Raw genomic sequence first — 18,939 nt, forward strand, 5'->3', positions numbered from 1 at the left:
TCTCTCTCTCTCTCTCTCTCTCTCTCTCTCTCTCTCTCTCTCTCTCTCTCTCTCTCTCTCTCTCGCTCTCTCTTTTTCAGTCGCTTTCGTCATCGTGTTTAGACTGATGCATGATGATGAGCAAAGCCGCGCGCGCAGAATTGCATTTTTCTACACGTACGTAGCGCTCTAGATGTGTGTACCACCGTAATTACACAAGTCTTCACACCCGAAACCTTGGAAATAATAAGTGTAGTGGCATTGGTTCGCGGATTAAGCGGCGTACACACGCTGATCCAAGCGTACGTGAAGCCGTCTCTCTCTCGCGCGCGCGCGCGCACACACATGCGAGTCGATTTAATCGGGTAATCAGGGTCAGAGTGTCATCGGAATCGTATCGTCGTCTCTTGCGCGACACGGAAAAAAAGCCGTGAGCATCGGTTGCCTTAATTAGCGGGGTTCTACACAGGCCACGTTATCGTCGAGTTGGCAGAATCTTTCCGCGGGAAAATCGCTCTGCAAAAGTTATTTCTGTGTCCGGCGAGTGTTCTCGAGAATTATTGTTATCACACGTATCGTAAGCTCTTTTGCACTCTATTATTTTGTATTACCATCATTTCTACTCTGTTATCGTTCAGTGAACGGAACTTACATATTACTTGAAAGAAATATAATTTTCTATATTAGAAGAGCTATCAAATTTCGTACTTTGCAAGATAAATGTTATGCGCATTGAGAAAAATATATCTAAAAATAAAAAGATATTTATTCAGTGAATGCTAATGACATATTTACTTGAATCTAAATTCTTTTCTTTAAACGGAATAAACAATTGCTAATGTTTCAAGAAGATATACATTTTCTTGTTTGAGAAATATTTTACATCAGTATAAATAAACATGTTATTAGCATCCACCGAATAAATCTTTTTATTTCCTAGTTATTTTTCTTTCAATGTTCCATTGCATTTGTTATATTATTTTGCAACATTCTAAAAAGAAAAACACCTTAACACACTCTATGTGATATATTGAGAAAAATTAACCGATAAAAAATTATCGATAAACAAAATATCGATAAACTTTGAATCCGATCAGGAAACATCCAATAAGAAATACCGGTTTATAATTTGTTGATCGGTTTATCTGATGAAATGTCATGATCGGAAGTATCCGATTAAATTTAATCGGATATTCTGATCGGATATTAAAGTTGATGGGAAAAATATCCGTTTGTTAATTTTATACAATTTCTTTCTCTGCAGAGCTAAAACGTACAGCTTCTTTTCAAACAAATTTCAAATAAATAAATAAAAAAAAAAAATTCTCGACATCATTTTAATCACCGTGATTGCAAGATTCCAGAAATGCGATCGCGTCGCGATTCGCGTTTCTGCGCGCGGGCACCCGCGGCCGGACTCATGGCGTGCCGTGAGTTTTATGGGAAATAATGGGGTGTATTTTGGGCGCGGGCGGATCGTTGACCCCGGCAGATTTTCAAGATTCCGCGACGGCGGGCGTCGCGACGGTCGTTCGCCGTACGCGGGCACGACGTTCCAGAAACGGACGCCCAGCCGAGACAGGGCAAACAATGTTGCCGGCAATTTACTTATGGCCCCCGCGGGAGCCGTCGACATCGACTCGCGCGCTCGTGAATTTTACATTCGTCACGATCGATCACGCGAGACTCCGCGAATACGAAGTGCGTCCCGCTGCCACGCATCGGGTCGGAAAACCGCGACTGTCACGACGTTTTCGGCAAATCACCGTTCCATGTCCAGATCCACGTTCCGTCTGCGGAATAGTCGCGATCGCAGGCTGAAGACCGGCCGGATGCACGGACGACCGAGCGCGCAAGACACATTCGCGACGCTTTGTTTCGTGCTCGACCCTCCGCCGAGAGAAAAGTGTCATGCCATTCGCGACTATGATTGCATAGCGAAGTAATTATCGTCAGGGAAACCATTTTTGCAGTGGTGCTCCACCATTGAGACGGCGATCCTATATGCACAACTTTGTTGTTAAAAGAACAAAAGATCGTCGGAAATGAATATAATTTTATTCTTCTCTCCCTCCCCCCCATCCAGAATGGAAAGCTCACGAATTCTTAAATCGATCGCAGAGATTCGAGTCGAAATTTTAGTCCTACTTTGAACTTTCCAACTGTTTTCTTCTTAGTGATAACACTTTTCCTGAATTCGATCACAGAAAGCAGTTTCAAACGACGAGCTGTCAAGTAAATTTGACGGGTAGAAGGGATGCCTTCAAATTGAAGGCCAAATTGCCCTCATTGTCCCGGGAGATCTGGCGACGTAACGATTGAGTAATACCGCGCTCCATGGGATTCGCGTTGCTCATTGCCGGAAATCCCTCGATTGTCGCGGACTGCGACCTCGATCGCGAGATACTCGCAAGTCGCGTCGCGCGCGTGAATCACGAAGGAGAGTTCGCGTACGCGCTCGCCTGCTTATTCTGTTTACGAACAATGGTGAATCGACACTCGAGGGAAGCGGGCTCTCAAGGACGAACAGGTACGAGGATCTCGAGTCACGCTCGGGTTCCTGCCGCGGACGTCTAATTGCCCCGGTCGTTCCGGGGAGTAAGCCGACGCGCCGAGGTCTCGCACCGCCATGGGGTCGGTCGATATTCCTTGCCGTTGTAATCTTTTTGAAAATCCTCCATACTACACGGAAAAAAAGATTTGGTTGAATTAACCAAATATCTGGTCGAATATGAACGATCCAGAAATTCCGATTGAAGTAACCCGAATTCTGTTTAAGTTAACAAGATTTTTGGTCGATTAACCAAACATGTCTGGTTATTTAACCAGACTCTGGTTGATCTACCAAAAATCTTGTTAACACATTGCCGATGGATGACGCATAAATGCGTTCCTTAACTTACCTCGTCGCCAATGTGTTAACTTAAACAGAATTCGGGTTACTTTAATCGGAATTTCTGAATCGTTCATATTCGACCAAATATTTGGTTAATTCAACGAAATCTTTTTATTCCCGTGCACAATGTCGAGTAATTAAAGAATCGCGTTTCTTTCTCTTTTTTTCTCTCTGTCTATCCATCTGAATGTGTCGAGCAATTAATTTCGCCGGAAGAATAATCGTGATAACGCCAATCGGGCTCGGAAATTATTAACTAATCTAAGGCTCAAAGTTATTAGCTCATCAAATTGCTATTTCGATGTCCGAATTGGAGGGATTGATTGGAGGGTGTGATATAATTCCAGTTAAGTTAGAGAAAAACGAATGGCACGAAAATGAAAAGGTAAATAAAATTCAATAAAAATTAAAAAGTTTCTCCTTTTCTGAAATCCGTATTGATAGTAATATATTAGTAATAATATTAATAATTGTTATCTGAGATTATCGCACGTGAAACACTCAGATTTTTATTTCAGATTTCAGAAGTTCCAGTTTTTTAACTTATGATATACACGATATTTCTTAATATTTACGTATAATCACGATTTAATTGAAAAAAACTCATCACCTTGAATACAGATCAGAGTATCCCACTCGAGACGAGTCTTAAGTAATAACTATTAATATGCTTTACTGTCCGGTTGTAAGAAGTGGGAAGTGCCAGTGGAAATCTAAATGCGATTATTAAGTTGTCAAAAGCTAATAGCTGAGTGTGAAATTTGGAGTTAATTGATACAAGTGTCAGTCTTAATTTTGCACAGCGGGGTTCACTGACAAGCAGACAACCAGTAATTCATGTTTCGTGGGAAAACTAACGTTTCCCGTCAACTTCGTCTCAACCTACACAAACACACAGGCTGAGTCATTCCAAAGAAAAAGAAATATTGGCGGAGATTACAAATGTAGAACGATTAAACGCACGCGCGATTGTCCGATACGAGCTGTATCCCGAATGATATATCCTCGAGGATAAAGATACGTTCTCGATAACGACCACGGGAGTAGAAAGCTCTCGTGGCGTTTCGCCGACTTCCAGTTTTCGCGATTTTTCCGCGGAACGATCTTTCTTCATAGACAAGAGAGAGAAAGAGAGAGAGAGAGAGAGAGAGAAGAAAATCAAGTACGACGGTAGCAATGACACGCTTTTTCCCGTCGAGAGCCTCTCCGACCGACGTTTCTCCGCACCAAATCGTCCGCGTAGGGCTTCGGTTGTAATCACCGTCGCGGACGCGAATGCCTCGCACGTTTGTCTCGCGATCCGCGACGTTAAGCCCCTTACGGCTGCCCCGGCAGACACCCCGCTTTGTTTACGCAACTACAATGACCGATAAATAAAGGTGATCTGCACGACGAGTGCGAGCGTGCGTGCGATCCCGCGTCGATTCTCGAAACGACCGAAGCAGGATCGTTCAATTTCACACGGCGTCGTCAATTATTCACGTATCATCTTCGTCAAATTTATTCGCACATCGTATTGAGAAAGAGAAATGATTGGTCTAGCTAAATTTAGAGTTAATTGCGGACCAGAAAAAAGACAGATGTCTTTGGATATTTTCAAATGACATTTATTTTAATTACTATTAAGGTAAAAGCTTATATCGTTAAGATATAAGCTCATACAATTAAAATACGAGTTCTTATCATTAAGGTATAAGTTTATATCATTAAGGGATGAGCTCATATCATTAAAGTATAAGCATATATCATTGTAAGTTCATACAATTAACGAACTATTAAAGCTCATATCATTAACATACAAGCTTATATTGTTAAAATATGAACTCATACAAAGGTTTAGGCTCATACCGTTACAATATAAGCTTATACCAGGAAAGGAGTTGTGCAGTGACCGGAATGAGTGGTAATCGGAGAATGCCTGACGAACACGACCAAGCTTTTGCGCCAACCTAATTTGATATTCGCCGAGGGGCGGTTAACGTGTTTACCTCGCAATAATTAATTATGATCGCGCGCGAGTCGGTCGTTGTATCGGATCTCGCGGTGAAATTTGCACGACGAGCGGAAACACCGGCGCGATGAACATCGCTAATTGCAGTTCCGCGGGCGCGAGCGCACGATGATAAGCCGAAACACCTTTTCCGCCAGAGGGTAACTACCTTTACGGGCGGGCTTATCGCCGGTGGTTACGTCATCGCGTGAGTAAGTTTATCTTTATCAAGCCGGGACTGATCGCAGACCGGCTGGCATCGACTGTCACTGATAAGCGACACGCTCGCGTGTGTACGCGTGTATACATCGTAATGCCAATGGACGTGCGCTCATTATGCATGGACGTGACTCAAGCGACGTTTGAGGATTTATTGCTTAAACAAGAAATCGACGAGTCAGCTCGGCGCGACCCTTCTTTGATAACACAATTTTAGCGAAATCCCCTAAGAGAAAGCATTGATCGTCTTTGCGCCGATGCGCCTTCGACGTTCCCTTCCTGACCCTCGCATAATTTGATTTGCCATGGCTTTGTTGAGGTCTTCGTAGATGGAATTGCGCGAGATGCCTCACGAGTTTTGCATCGAGTTAAAGAAGAAAATTATTGTTCTTTGACAGAACTGAATATTAATCGGACGATCCAGCCGAATTCAATGTTAACAGAGAGACTGAATTTACTGCGGGATGCAATTTACTTTGCGCAGCTGGATGCAAACTTTTGAGACATCTTGTTGCGTTTAGAAAAATTATAGATGCTTAGAGAGAGTTTATGCAATGTAGACAAATTCAGAGAATTCTACGCAGAGAATTCTTTGATGTAACGTAAGTATATCTCTAATCAGAAATCACATCTTCATTTTGCAACGTTATATCTTAGGAATTTATCAGAGAAAAGTCGATTTTCGACCTTTTCTTATCGAAGACGATAGAGCATGCTTGAGGAATGAGAAGATAATTAAAGCAGCATGCAAAAGCGCAACCTGGGGATGATTTGCTGATAAATGGTTGATAAATTGCAACATATTTTTGTAATTAACAATTTATTAAACACGATGACACGTTAATCAACACGCGAACACGATTATTGACCAAGTTTGTCTTTCTGATTGAGCTTATTTGTTAACAAACACGATAATCAATGTTAATGGTAATCCATGGATAGTTAATACGCTCATTTTCTTTCCGTCACATTAGGAGAAATATAACAACTAATTAACTACAACGAAAATTCTGATAGAGCACAAAGAGAAAATTGAAACATCTTCTTCGTCCTTCGTTGTCGCGTCAGGCTGACTTTGTTGGTTCATGATCGAGAGTAGCTCAACTCCCTTGAGATTAGAAACGTAAATCATCCCCCGGCATGCGCTACTTCGTTACCGATTCCATTATACCGCCGACGGTATGCGCTCACAACTAAGTTCGACGCTCGATCATGCTTTTGCAGCCCACGTGGCGTTTATGGGGCGAGGAAAGGGGCGACGGCGTCATATATACGGTGTACCTGAAGAAGGTCCGATACCATCGGCCAACGAGGAGCCTCTCGGCATCGGTAAGTCATATTGTGAGACTCAATACTTAAAATTAATATTTGTCCTTTTCAAATTATTGAAATTTACATTCAATTCAGAAATCTCTTGATCTTGGATTCGAACCCGGCAACTACAGGAAAAAACGCCTCGAAAAGAGCCGCACGGAGAAAAATAATTTTGCTCTTTTAGCAAAATCGTCGTTGCTACTGCATATTCATAGTGACAAAAAAAATTTAGTTGACGTAACTAATTTTACAAATTATTCGTTATCAGAGCAGAAATAGTTTCGTTGTCAGGATAGAAAAAATTTGTTGAATATATTTGTCCTAAGAATCACGTTAATTTGCTATCGATGCAAAATAATGTATCCTTGGCAAATTTATTTGTTATTGGAGTAAAACTGCAACTGCTTATATAAATCGATCATGGTTCTTATAGCAAAATAATTTATAGATTCAGCAAATTATATCCAGCAAATAGTGATTAATACTTTTAGCAAGTCTTTTTACTGTCCATATAATAACGAAAAGATTTTGCTAGATCAGCAAAAAATTTGCTGGACCAGCAAATTATTTTTCTCCGTGCAAGAAATTTGTGAAAGAGCGCGACCAAGAGTGCTCCGGATTCATGGCAAATTTCAATATGGAACTTAAAACGAGTGGAGTATCTCTGAAAATTATTTAGAAGAAGAGTAAAAAATTCGCGTAAATATCACGAGCATCTCGAGAAACATTTTTCAGTCAAACAAGCTCTCGCTCTTTGCGCGAAAAAATGATTTCCCACCCAAATTTGAAAACCTCATTTGTTAAGGTTTTATTCCCTGAATTTAGGATTCCGACGACGAAATCTCGCATTTGGAATGGGAAACGGTGAGGGTGCGATTCTTGAAAGCCGGCACGGTGCAGCGGCTGGTCGAGAGCCTGGCGAACGACGATGGCGAGCTGGAGTCGACGTACATAAATGTCTTCTTGGCGACGTATCGGGCCTTTACGACCCCGCGCGACGTGTTGGAGCTGCTACTTGCCAGGTACGACGCCTTGGACGATAGCACCGGCTGCGAGCAGCACCGCAAGACCCTCGTTCAAGCCCTGCATGTCTGGTTGGACGCTTACCCGGGCGACTGGAAGTCGCCCCCCAACCATCCCCTGCTCACCAGGCTCTTGGACTTCACGCACCGGCACCTGCTCGGCTCCGAATTGGAACTTAAGGCCAGACACCGGCTGCACAGGTTCCAGCGAGAGGATCAACTGGGTAATAATCGTTTTCGACTCGCACACTCTGATTTCTCGTGAACGGGCCTTCGCGCGTTGTCTTCCCGCGAGAATCTATTAAGCCTGATCTACAATGTGTTCTTTGTTTCCTGTTTCTTGTTTTCTGTCTTTTTTTAGTTTAAAGTTTAAGGTTTGAATCAGAAAGAGATAAAGAAAAAATAACAGAAAGCAAATAACACATTATAGATCAAGCTTTAAACGCGCGGAATTGTAGGCTCGCATAATACAACACGTTGAAGTCTATTATTTACGAGAGTTTGGACTCACGAGAATCTATCATTTGAAGTCTATCACGTATAAAGGAGAAATGAATTTGATCTAATATCAAAGTAATATGGATCCAGATCTATTTTAATGTTTTAAGCAGCATCGCGCTTCGCGAAATAATATGACGCGGATTTATTTGAAAATTTCTGTTGTTTCTCGATTTCCTGGTATTCACTTAAAAATTTCGCGTTTAGAAATTGCGAGAATTAATTTCTATTTGTTTTTGTCCAAATAGAGTCTGTGTTTAATCATCTATGTAAATTTAGAATGATCAGAGAGAAATCCTGTATTTAAACAAGTTTCAAATCCAAAAGCCTATATAATCATTGAAAAATCAATGACGTTTCCGACGATAACCTCAACGATACAACTTGCGAAATTTACAATGAATTCGTCGCGAATCACATTATTTACTGTTATATACATAGATTCGCGGTAAGCAAACAAACAAACGTCTGTCGGGATTCACGCTGAAGGCGCAGAATGCCAAACGGACGGGGGCGAGAGAAAAGGTCATCGTGTGAACTCGCAATATGAATCATAATGTGTAAAATCGCATGTGCAATTCCCGCTTGAGAAATTTCCGCAGCGAAATTGTGCAAAAAAGATACATCAGTGATAACGTAAGACGGGCCACCCTGTATAACCGCCGGATATCCTCGAGACCGGATCTTCTAACGCGTTTCGTCACGACGACGACGACGGCGGCGGACACGACGTGTCCTGTTTGTCTGCTTTTGCTTACTTGCCTACCGATGCAAAATAACTTGAAAGATGCATTTATCGCGGCGCGAACAGTTACGAAAGAATAATTATCGGGCTGTTCGGCGCAGAAAGGGTCTGCCGGCGTCAGCCGCAGTGAAAGGCCAATTGGAACTTGGGTGCACAAAGGCGTCTGCTTTCTGTGTAAATTCAGAGGGTCCCCCGGTCCCTTACCGCTTCGTATAAACGGGGCAGACCTCACCTTTCACCGAGCCTCGCCGTGGAAACACAGTAAACTCGACCCGGTCACCATATCCCAAAAATAGAGAGGATCTCATATGAACGGATGGAAGATAGAAAATGTGACCTGAGAAACCCTCGCGTTTCAAGCTGCTACGCGCAGCGCTTGTTTGAATATCGCGATATGACGATCGAAATCATCATCGACATTTTCCTATTTTTTTCAATCTTTTGATTTTTCAAGAATAGAAGGAGGGACTATCTTTTGAAAAGAAAATATTAAATTTGTCAGAGAATATTTTTCGAAGAATGGAAGTCGGAAAAAATAGAAACAAGGATATTCAGTAATCGAAAACAAAAAGAGAGAAATGAAAAAAATGAAAAGAAAAAAAATGAAAAGAAAAAAATGAAAAGAATTTACAGAAATGAAAAAAATGAAAATTTTTAAAAATGCTTAGAGTACATTTCATAATGATTCAGATAAATGTGTCGGAGGATAGATAACGGAGGACTTCATGAAATATACTTCTCTTTTTCTCATGAAAAAAAAGTAAACAAAAATTGCTAAATTTTTCTTTTCCTTGAATTATTTTTCCGAAAACGCAGTCTCGCGCGAAGGAGAATCCGTTCTCTATTTTCAATTCTATTTCTCAATTCCGTGAGGATTAATTATCGCGCCCTCGCCGTCATCGCCACGACCTACTACACCGCCACGTGTCCTGCTGGCTCGACTAATTACCGCGCAGTAATTGAATTCCCCGTTGCCTTTCAGACTCCTGCATGGTCTACGACAATGGTCGGCTACCTATGCGCGGCTCCCCGGATCCGATGTCGGATCACTGGGTGAGCTACATCTTCCCCGAGGTGCCGCAGCGTCACTTCGCCGAGCAGCTGACGCGGATGGACGCGGAAGTGTTCAAGAAACTGGTCGCCCATCAGTGTCTCGGCGCCGTGTGGTCCAGGAAGGACCGCTCGAGAAGCCACGACGCCGCGACAGTGTTGGCGACCGTGAACCAGTTCAACGCGGTTTCCCTGCGCGTCATCTCAACCATCCTAACGGACACGACGCTCAAGTCTCAGGAGCGCGCGCGAATCCTCGAGACGTGGATCGACATCGCGCAAGAGCTGCGCGTGCTCAAGAACTTCAGCAGCCTGAAGGCGATCGTGTCCGGCCTACAAAGCAATCCGGTTTACCGGCTGGAGAAGTGTTGGCAGTGTATGCCGCGTGAAAAGCACGAGCTGTTTCGCGAGCTCGAGAGAATATTCTCGGAGGAGAACAACGCCTGGACCCAGCGGGAGCTCCTCATCAAAGAAGGCACCGCCAAGTTCGCCGACACCGCCGGCAGGAGTGATCGGCATCTGCAGAAGCTCTTTCAGAAGCAAAATACTCACGCGGGCGTAAGTTTGCAATTATGTGCGCAGTACTTTGTGAGAGTTTAGTACTTTGTATTAAGGTAACATCGAAGGGGGAAGTTGAAATTGTATTAACCTGTCTCGCGAAGAGATTGAGGTACGTTGGTAGAGAACACGTAACAAGAAGAAACTTGGTTTATAAATTGAGCGGTGGTTGATTCGGAATTGCATCAGGAACTTCAAAATGCATACATATAATTTTGATAATGGACGATTTTAATAGTAAAAAATATAATTGGGAATGAAGATAATGATACGATCGATTCCATGCTATCATCTTCGTCCTGCAACCGAAACTAACGCGACTTCTATTAAATCCACAATCCTACAATCACGAACTGCTCTTTCAGAACATCAGTTACGGCACGATACCGTACTTAGGCACGTTCCTGACTGACCTGACGATGATCGACACGGCGATACCGGACACGATAGCCGACGGCCTCATCAACTTCGATAAGAGACGCAAGGAGTTCGAGGTCCTCGCGAGGATACGGCTTCTGCAAGGCGCGGCGAACGCGTACAACTTTAGCACGGACCCTGTGTTCGACCGCTGGTTCCATTCCGTGCTGGTACTGGACGATCGGGAAGCTTACAAATTGAGCTGCCAGATCGAACCACCGCCAGCGGGCAACACTCTCAATAACCGAAAGAAGAAGCAGGTCAGCGTCCATGAATCTAAACTGTTTTGCAATCCACTCCATGTACATCTCCCTGGCACCGCGTTTTACATCAATTAAACCGCGACTCGTGTCTTACAGGGTCAAGGCCACCGTAAGAATGACTCGATCGCGTCAACGTCCAGCTCCAGCAGCTCGCAGTTCTACTGCGACCTGGACTCCCTACCGAGCTCGCCGCACAACTCGCTGGACCGGCGCACGTCGCCCTCGCAGATGTCCAGCTCGTCTTCGAGCTCATCTTTGCCCTCTTTGGACGTGTCTTTGAGCTCTGGCGGTGGCGGTGGCGGCGGCGGCGGCAACAGCAGCGGTAACCATCAGACTCGACTGGCACCCCCGTCGGCGGGTGCCGTCGCAGCTAACGGCAGCACGCCCAACCTGGCCGGCCTGTCGAGCCCCAGCCACTCGCACAAGAGCTCACCGGACTTCTATATCATCAAAGTCACGATGGAGAGCGACAACGTGGAGACGGACGGCGTGGTGCTGTACAAGTCGATAATGCTGTCGAACAACGAACGCACGCCGCAAGTGATCCGCAACGCGATGCTGAAACTCTGCCTCGAGGGTAGTCCTGACCAGTACACCTTGGCCCAGGTGTTACCCGACCGCGAAATGGTGCTGCCCAACTCGGCTAACGTCTACTACGCTGTAAATACCGCGCACAACCTCAACTTCATACTGCGACCGAGGCGGGAGCCGAACGACGCGATGTCCGACAGTCCCAGGAGCAAAGGCAGTCACAAACGGTAGTCCCAAATTTTCGCCTGACGTCCTAAAGAAGCCGCGGATGTGCGCGTCGGCTGATCACCGGAAGTCTGCTCGACGCGATATAGGAGAGAGACTAAATTCCGGACAATCGCGAATAATGACGCGACAATTTGGACGCGAAACGAGAGTGCGATTCGGTGTTCTGTGAGAAAGACTGAGGAAGAGAGAAGAAGAGAGAAGGAAAGAGAGATCGAGGGTTGAGATCGAGGTGATTGCGATGCGAACGCGATGTGTGAATGGTGTGTACTCTTTGGTGATGAATCTGATATTAATGCTGCAATTCTAAACAGAATCGTAAGATTCGTAACTTATTCTTGCAAAATTCGTAAGAACTTATAAACAGATCTACAATTCTATGTATATCGTACGATCACTCGTAAATATCTACGATTTCACATAATTTAAGATATTTACAAGTAATTGTACAACATATGGTATGCATAGAAATGTAGATCTACTGATAAGTCCTCATGGATTTTATGGGAACAAGTTACGAGACTTACGGTTCTGTAGAATTGTGGCATAAGTTACGATACTATGTAACATAGTACTTTAAGCGCTCATCAACTGTTAATTTGTTCATATTCAATTGTTAATCAATCGACTGTTGGTCCTTCTTTTGAGGAAAAACTAAACGAGTCGCTCAACGTTACGCCATCATCTAGCGATATCGATGGCAAAATATCGTATTAATTACTCATATTAATCATGGCAGTGCTGTGAAAGTCTCGCCGGTGAAACAGACCGATTATGTAACATTGTATTATAATATCACAGTATTCAATGTTAGATTCACAGCAATACGTTTCATTACGATAAAAAGAAGACAATTATTTATTCAGCTGCTTTCACATACACGATTACGAAGAAGTCAATTCTCGCGCTGTCAATCGTCGCAATCACCTCAATCGCACGCATACACCAAGCTTCAATCAAGCCTGACATTCATCAGGTTCCAAGGCTTGCTGATAATCTCTAGTCATTCGCAAATCGTCTGGATGCAAAACACAATGCGATATGATACGTCAAGATGACAAAACGGCTGAGTAATCAGCAGTCATTTGATTATTTAGTCGACGTGAACGACTGGAAGCTATTAGCAGGCTTGAGCCGCTGAATGCTTTTCGGAGCTTCATTGAAGTCGAGCAACGTTAAGCACGGCCGAAGAGAGCAAAGCGGCGGGAGACTCGGGATCTCGCGTTAATATCGTTTAAGGCCACCATGACAACTCGGCTGTCTCCAGCGCGCGACGACGACAACGACGACGACGAGTGCGTGATCGTGCGACCAAGCCGAGATATGATTAAGCTCGTTTACACTCGTACGACCGGAAGTGCGTATACGGACGTACGCAGGCACACAGGCGGGCAGACACACGCAAAAAGTACACACATACACACATACACACATACTCGTGCACTCACACGCGAGCACTCACACGCACGACTCCGTATTCGGACTCGACACGGTTGCGCAATCGAGCGGAGCTGTTCCAAGAGTTATAGCTAGGCGCGTCCAGCGTGAGTCACGCGCGAGGTTCTTATCGGCTCCATTGTGACGCAAACGCAGCAGGGAGCGCGGGAGTTTTCCTCGTGGGTTCGTATTTAGCGTCAGAGTTGTCCGCCTGACGTTGCGCGAGCGATCGATCGGCCGGAGTATCGATCGAGACCGGGGAATGAGGTAATCCGCGGATTCGCGATGATGACATGCTCTTCTTTCGCAATTGCCGCGCGAAACAGGCGCTCGAATTTCAGCGCTGTGACAAGCGCGGACGCAAAAGAGAGCGAACCATTTGTGTCCGAGAATGCGCCACACGTAATGACATTGTAATGATTAATCAGATGATGCTCTAAGACGGTGATTGTAGCGATCAATGTAATCAGGGCTTGCCGTTTCTATTTGGTGTTGATCCGCGAAAGAGTTGCGTTGAAGCGTCAAGTCGACCCACGCACGTCAAGTCGCGGAGTAATATTTGCTCGACATGAAAATCACGTCCACGATGATATTACGAAATGATAATAGTACGTTGCAACCACGTTTGATGATGGTTCGAGATTGTCCCCTCTCGCGCTCATAACACACGTGATGAGCACGCGTTCATTAGTCGTTAAGTATGGGTCGAGCGTTTGCGACGGAAGAACCTCGCGCGTGTGCGTGTAATATACATGTGTCTCGCGACGTAACGAGATTATAGATTAGAAGGAAGAAGAGAATTAACGGGACAAGCGAGAGCGAGCGAGCGACCCGTCGTCAAACGGGTCGTTGTGATTTTTGTAAATAATTGTAATTGCGTAGAGCGCGTGGCGAACTCGACCAAGAAACGGGCCCACCGCCCCTCCCAAACGGGCCCTGGCGAAAAAATTGTCAATTATTATTGTTATTGTCTCTCCTCTCTCGTGCTAGAAAGTGAGATCTCCGAGAAATTATTGAGGCCGCCTCGTCCCGACATTCAGGCCCGTATTAATAATCATCATCTGAAGCTCGTCTCATATGAGACGAGAGAGATATCAGTCCCGTATTAATAGTCGTTATTTGAGACTCTTCTCAAGTGAGATACTCAGATTTGAGTTCAGGATGAGAGCTCAGTCAAATCGCAATTACAGAGATACAATGTATCGTATAATTGGACTGAAAAATCTGGGTATAATTCGAAGTAAAGGTCCAAGTATCTCAAGCTTCAAGCAACGACTACTTTATACGTCCCTGAGATTTTCACTCAGAGTCCAAGTTTTTCGAATTACGATATGTGATTTAATTAAAAAAACTTTCGTCCAAAAAAATCAAGTCTGAAGTCAAGTCTGAGAGTCTCGCTTGAGACGAGTCTCAAATAATATAACTTTATTGATACGAGCTTCAGTTCTTTCGATCGCGAATTTGTTCACGCGAGAGCAAAGCAAAAATTCTGTGATAGAGGAATCTCCTTTCATTTGTCGACTCCTCGCGACGAGATCGAGAGATTAACCGCGAGCGAGGTCGGGCGAGTCTGATAAACATTCTATTACTTTTTTAACGGAAATTATGTTTAGCGCCGAAGGTGGTGGACTTTTCATTTTGCTACGGATACACAACGGGTAGGAAGAAATAATTAATAGTTCTCTTGTTTTTGTTTTCTTCCAGTCGGTCGTTGATTGTCTGTTACTCGATTATTTTGGCCCAGAGAAATGTCAGGAGTGGAGAGGAATATTGATTGTAAAATTACGCTTTTCTCTCCGATTTTTTTTCTATTTTCTCGCCGATTGCTTGTTATTCGAACCGAGATTAAATAGCAAGAAGGCTGTCCGTGCAGACTTACAGGATTTCGCGGGAAATTGATTAAAAACAATACTCGATTAGCGCAGAGAACCGACCCGACGGACCCGGCCGATCATTTCTCGTGACTGAAAAACAGGAAGCACAGAAGAACGAGGCGTGCAATCTGCTCCTATCTGTTTTTCCTCCTCATCAAAATACATGCGGTGTTCACGATACCGCGATCGATACTTTTTCATCACTATCGAGTGCTAAATAACGAATGACTCATTCGTCGTAGAAAGAGCAGGTTCGCCCGGTTCTCTCGCACGCGGACCTCCTTTCAGTCGCGTCGAGTCAAATCGAATCAAATCGGCGTGTTGATCGACATTCTTCACCGCACCGGCCGTGTTCTTCTCACACGTTTCATACGTTTCTACGAAACTTCGCGCAATTCTACTGACACGGTTGAGGAGAGAGCGAGAGAGAAGGCGTGCAAAAACATGTGGTCGAGCATCCCGACGACACTTATTAGGTTGAATAAGGTTTTCTCGGAAATATTAGTCTTACGCAATTTTGTACTTATTTCCGTCAAGTGTCCCTCCCCCCCCCTTTATTTCCCGTGTCCCCCTTTCTGCCTTTTGTCCCTATTTGTTTAAGTAGCTGTATGTTCTCGTGTAAATGCGTGCTCGCGCTCTCGAAGCCGTAGACGAGGGCCGCGAAACGCGACAACTAACTATTACGTGTAGCGCGATCCCGACAAGAAGTGAGAGAGAATAGATGGCCTACACTTTTACAGTCGTGTGTTTTTATCACCAACGCAAAACGCGCCTAGCAAGATATACGCACACACACGTACAGAGACATCATCGCGCACGGTCGTAAAACGAGCGTGATGATCCGGCGAGCCGATACGATCTCCCTAATTCAACCCTATTTCCCGCCGCCTCTTGCTCTTTTTATTACACGGTAACGCTTACGACCTCGTGGAACGCGCGACTCCTCTCCGCCGGGGAGCGGAGCTTCCGGTGGCTCTTTTCCCTCACCGGCTTCGTCGCCGGTTCTATTCGTAAGATACCATCGGCTATTCTGAACCACCCCCTTCGCACGGCTGGAACTATATATACACACGCACACATAGAGGGACGGAGATGACGGAGTGTGTCTAAAAACGGTGGAGAGTGAAACCGCAGGTATTTCGAGATCGCTCTTGACGGCCGAGAGGGTTAAAGGTTAACATCGCGTGAATCGTGCGGGCAGACATAACAGTGTTATCTCCGTGACGGCCATGGCGGGAGGACGAGATGGAGAAATACAGATAGATAGATAGATAGATAGATAGATAGATAGATAGATAGATAGATAGATGGATGGAGAGGAACATAAAGGACCTCCAGGTCCTTCACGCCGGACGAAAGGTCGAGCCGATCGGTATCGGAGGCGAGACTTCACGTGGCTGACGAGTGGACTTCCGGCGTGTCGGCCGACACATCCGGCACGCGAACCTGTTGATCTCGGTAAGGCGCGAGTACACCAACTTACCGATAGGTAGACTTGCGACCAGGTGAGGTAACGGGACCAATGCCTCGAGCAACGCCAGGAGGATACCGATCTCGTTGTTTCATCTTCATGAGAACATTTTATAGCGACATCGTTCTAATGACGACGTGATTCAAGGACATCATACTGGGTTAAAGGGTTTGGAGAGAGTACGGTTAGATAACTGTCGAAACGATGCACGAGTGTTCCACTTTAGCGAAAGAAGTGTCACGCTGACCAGCTCGGATACGTTGTGATATTTATCGCGTAGAACAGTGTCAGGAGAAAGCCAACGGACAATCTAAAGGAACTGTACATAATTCTACGACAATTATACTAAAACTCAATGAGAATAATTAATATAATGAGTATAATTAATTTAATAATTATACAAATTCTAAATTGCCTCCAATTTTAGTTTCATGAAGTCTATCCTCCTGCGAAGAACTCTCTAGACTAGAATATACTGAATGCAATAGATTGAAATAAAACAAAATATACTTGTTTCACTCTAACCTAATGCATCGGTGCAGTTCAGAAAGTTCCTCGAAATAGAGCAAGGTCTATTAGGTTAACCGGTCCCAACTTTTTTTCCAACGTGGTCACCACTTTATTAGACCATCAAGTAAGAGAACACACGTGAATTGAAAGGCCTTTTTTCCGTAAAAATTCAAAGGAAGAAAGGAAAGTTTCACACGGAAAAGATTTCAACATCAGTGTTCTTAGGACCTGCAAGTCATTCAGGTGTTGTTCAGGTGGATCCGATAATAGCGCTTCAATTGGGCCGACCTATTTTTGCCCGCGAACGGTTTAAAAAGAGAGAAAAAGAGAGAGAGAAAGCGAGTGCTGCGACCCTTCCGGCATCCCTCAGCCCCCGAGCGTTACATCGACGCGCAAAAGAGTCACCCAGATACCAGGCCTGTGTCGAACGATCGGCGAGCGAGCGACCGCGTCGCGATTGGTTTTACCTAAAGTGGTTCAAGGCCGCGCCGACGTCAGAAGTGGCGAGTCGGAGGAATTTGGATGCGCATTCAGGTACGAGCTTAATTGATATCGAAAATGAATTCCTGCTACCGCCGGCGAACACAATCCGGACTGTATGTTCGCTGTATGTTTGTGTGCGCGCCAATTATTCGCCCTACCGCGTTGTTACATTTCAAATCCCGTGACGTCAACATCGTCGCTGTCGAATGCGGCGTCACGGCCGCACAAAGATTCCCGTCCCGTTATTTCCGAATATAACTCTCCACACGTTCAATGAGCATCTTTGGCATCGGAATTAACATGTAGAACATAGAAACATGCAAATCACGAGATTCTGCAAATTTACATGATACAGCACACAAATGAGCCATAAAATTTTGCAAATATATGCCCACCACAGCAACATGTAAGCTCAAATTTTGCGAATATATACGAGATATAACGAAATGTAAAATAATACATTTAATTATACGAATAATTCAACAACGCGTAAATCAGCAAATTTTGCAAACATCGAAATAATGAAGAAAAATTCATATGTCCAGGACTCGAGGGAGATGTGTGTTCTATTGCCAATTTAACACGATCCTTATGAGTACGACGGCGCGAAGTATTGAAAAATTAAAACGTATCAGGTACAAAGACAAAAACACACGACCCTTTATCATGAAGCGCGGATAATGAATGGACGCAAGAAATTCGAGAGAGCGACGCTGAGATATGCGAGGACATCGCAATACGCCCCTCTTTGAAAAAGACGAGTAAGACAATCTCAGGCGCACCAATGCCGCGCTCTGCCGCGACAACAACCCCTTCGTCGCTCTTGTCATCATGCGCCGCCCTCCAATCGGCCACCGCCGACGACCCGCGCCTGTGCTTTCAGGGAAGTGACTTCCCTCGGACGCCGTCAGGCGTCGCGACGTCCGTCGCTCCCCTGATCCACCCCCAGCGAGCCGGTGAACCCGAGGAGGAAGCAAGCAACCCCCGGCTAGTCCTCGCGAGCCAGCGAGCCAGTCGTGAGCTTCGTGCCGAGCTGGGGCGATGCGCCTGGCGCATCGACTGACGCGCGCGACCGCAACGAGTAGTGCATTGCGCGTTGCACCGACGTAGCCCGTCGTCCTCGTCGCCGTCGTTGGTGGTTGTGGTGGTGGTGGTGGTGCGTCGCGATCTCCCTGCGCGCGACACGGGACTGGAACGAACAAACGACGACGACGACGCTCGCACGTGAGCACGTCGCCGCGGCCGCGAGATGAGAAACGTGAGTCACTTCGATCGGTTCACCTTCTGCTGTTTTTCGCTCTCGCTTTCTCATATGCCTGTCTGTCTGTCTATCTATCTATCTACCCTGCTGTCTCTGTCTGGCTCTAGTATCTCTTTCTCTGTCTACCTGCCCCGAGCCCTCCATGTGCCGCGAGAGAAGCGCGACGCACGATTGGCCATCTTTGAGAGCGCTCCAA

General features: G+C 45.2%; 2 protein-coding genes across 11 annotated transcripts in view; both read left to right on the top strand.

Moving 5' to 3' along the window:
- LOC116847271 (ral guanine nucleotide dissociation stimulator) overlaps positions 1-15,755 on the top strand; it is a 46,463-nt gene extending 30,708 nt beyond the window's left edge. For 3 of the 4 annotated variants that reach the window (XM_032822091.1, XM_032822094.1, XM_032822092.1), the window contains 5 exons: positions 6,309-6,413; positions 7,224-7,644; positions 9,646-10,271; positions 10,637-10,948; positions 11,048-15,755. In XM_032822091.1, the coding sequence (XP_032677982.1) occupies positions 6,309-6,413; positions 7,224-7,644; positions 9,646-10,271; positions 10,637-10,948; positions 11,048-11,713 (2,130 nt within the window). In that variant the 3' untranslated portion in view covers positions 11,714-15,755. Of the gene's footprint in view, positions 1-2,810; positions 3,261-6,308; positions 6,414-7,223; positions 7,645-9,645; positions 10,272-10,636; positions 10,949-11,047 lie in introns of those variants that run through there. The other variant, XM_032822093.1, reaches the window with a different exon arrangement.
- A 148-nt stretch (positions 15,756-15,903) lies between these two features.
- LOC116847269 (whirlin) overlaps positions 15,904-18,939 on the top strand; it is a 92,043-nt gene continuing 89,007 nt past the window's right edge. For all 7 annotated transcript variants that reach the window (XM_032822084.1, XM_032822087.1, XM_032822088.1 and 4 more), the window contains exon 1: positions 15,904-18,740. The gene's annotated coding sequence lies outside the window, so the exon portion shown is untranslated. The remainder of the gene's footprint in view (positions 18,741-18,939) is intronic.

Source organism: Odontomachus brunneus, unplaced genomic scaffold (genome assembly GCF_010583005.1).
Source record: "Odontomachus brunneus isolate Ranch 3 - 2012 unplaced genomic scaffold, Obru_v1 Obru_scaffold_076, whole genome shotgun sequence".
Classification (NCBI taxonomy): Eukaryota; Metazoa; Arthropoda; class Insecta; order Hymenoptera; family Formicidae; genus Odontomachus; species Odontomachus brunneus.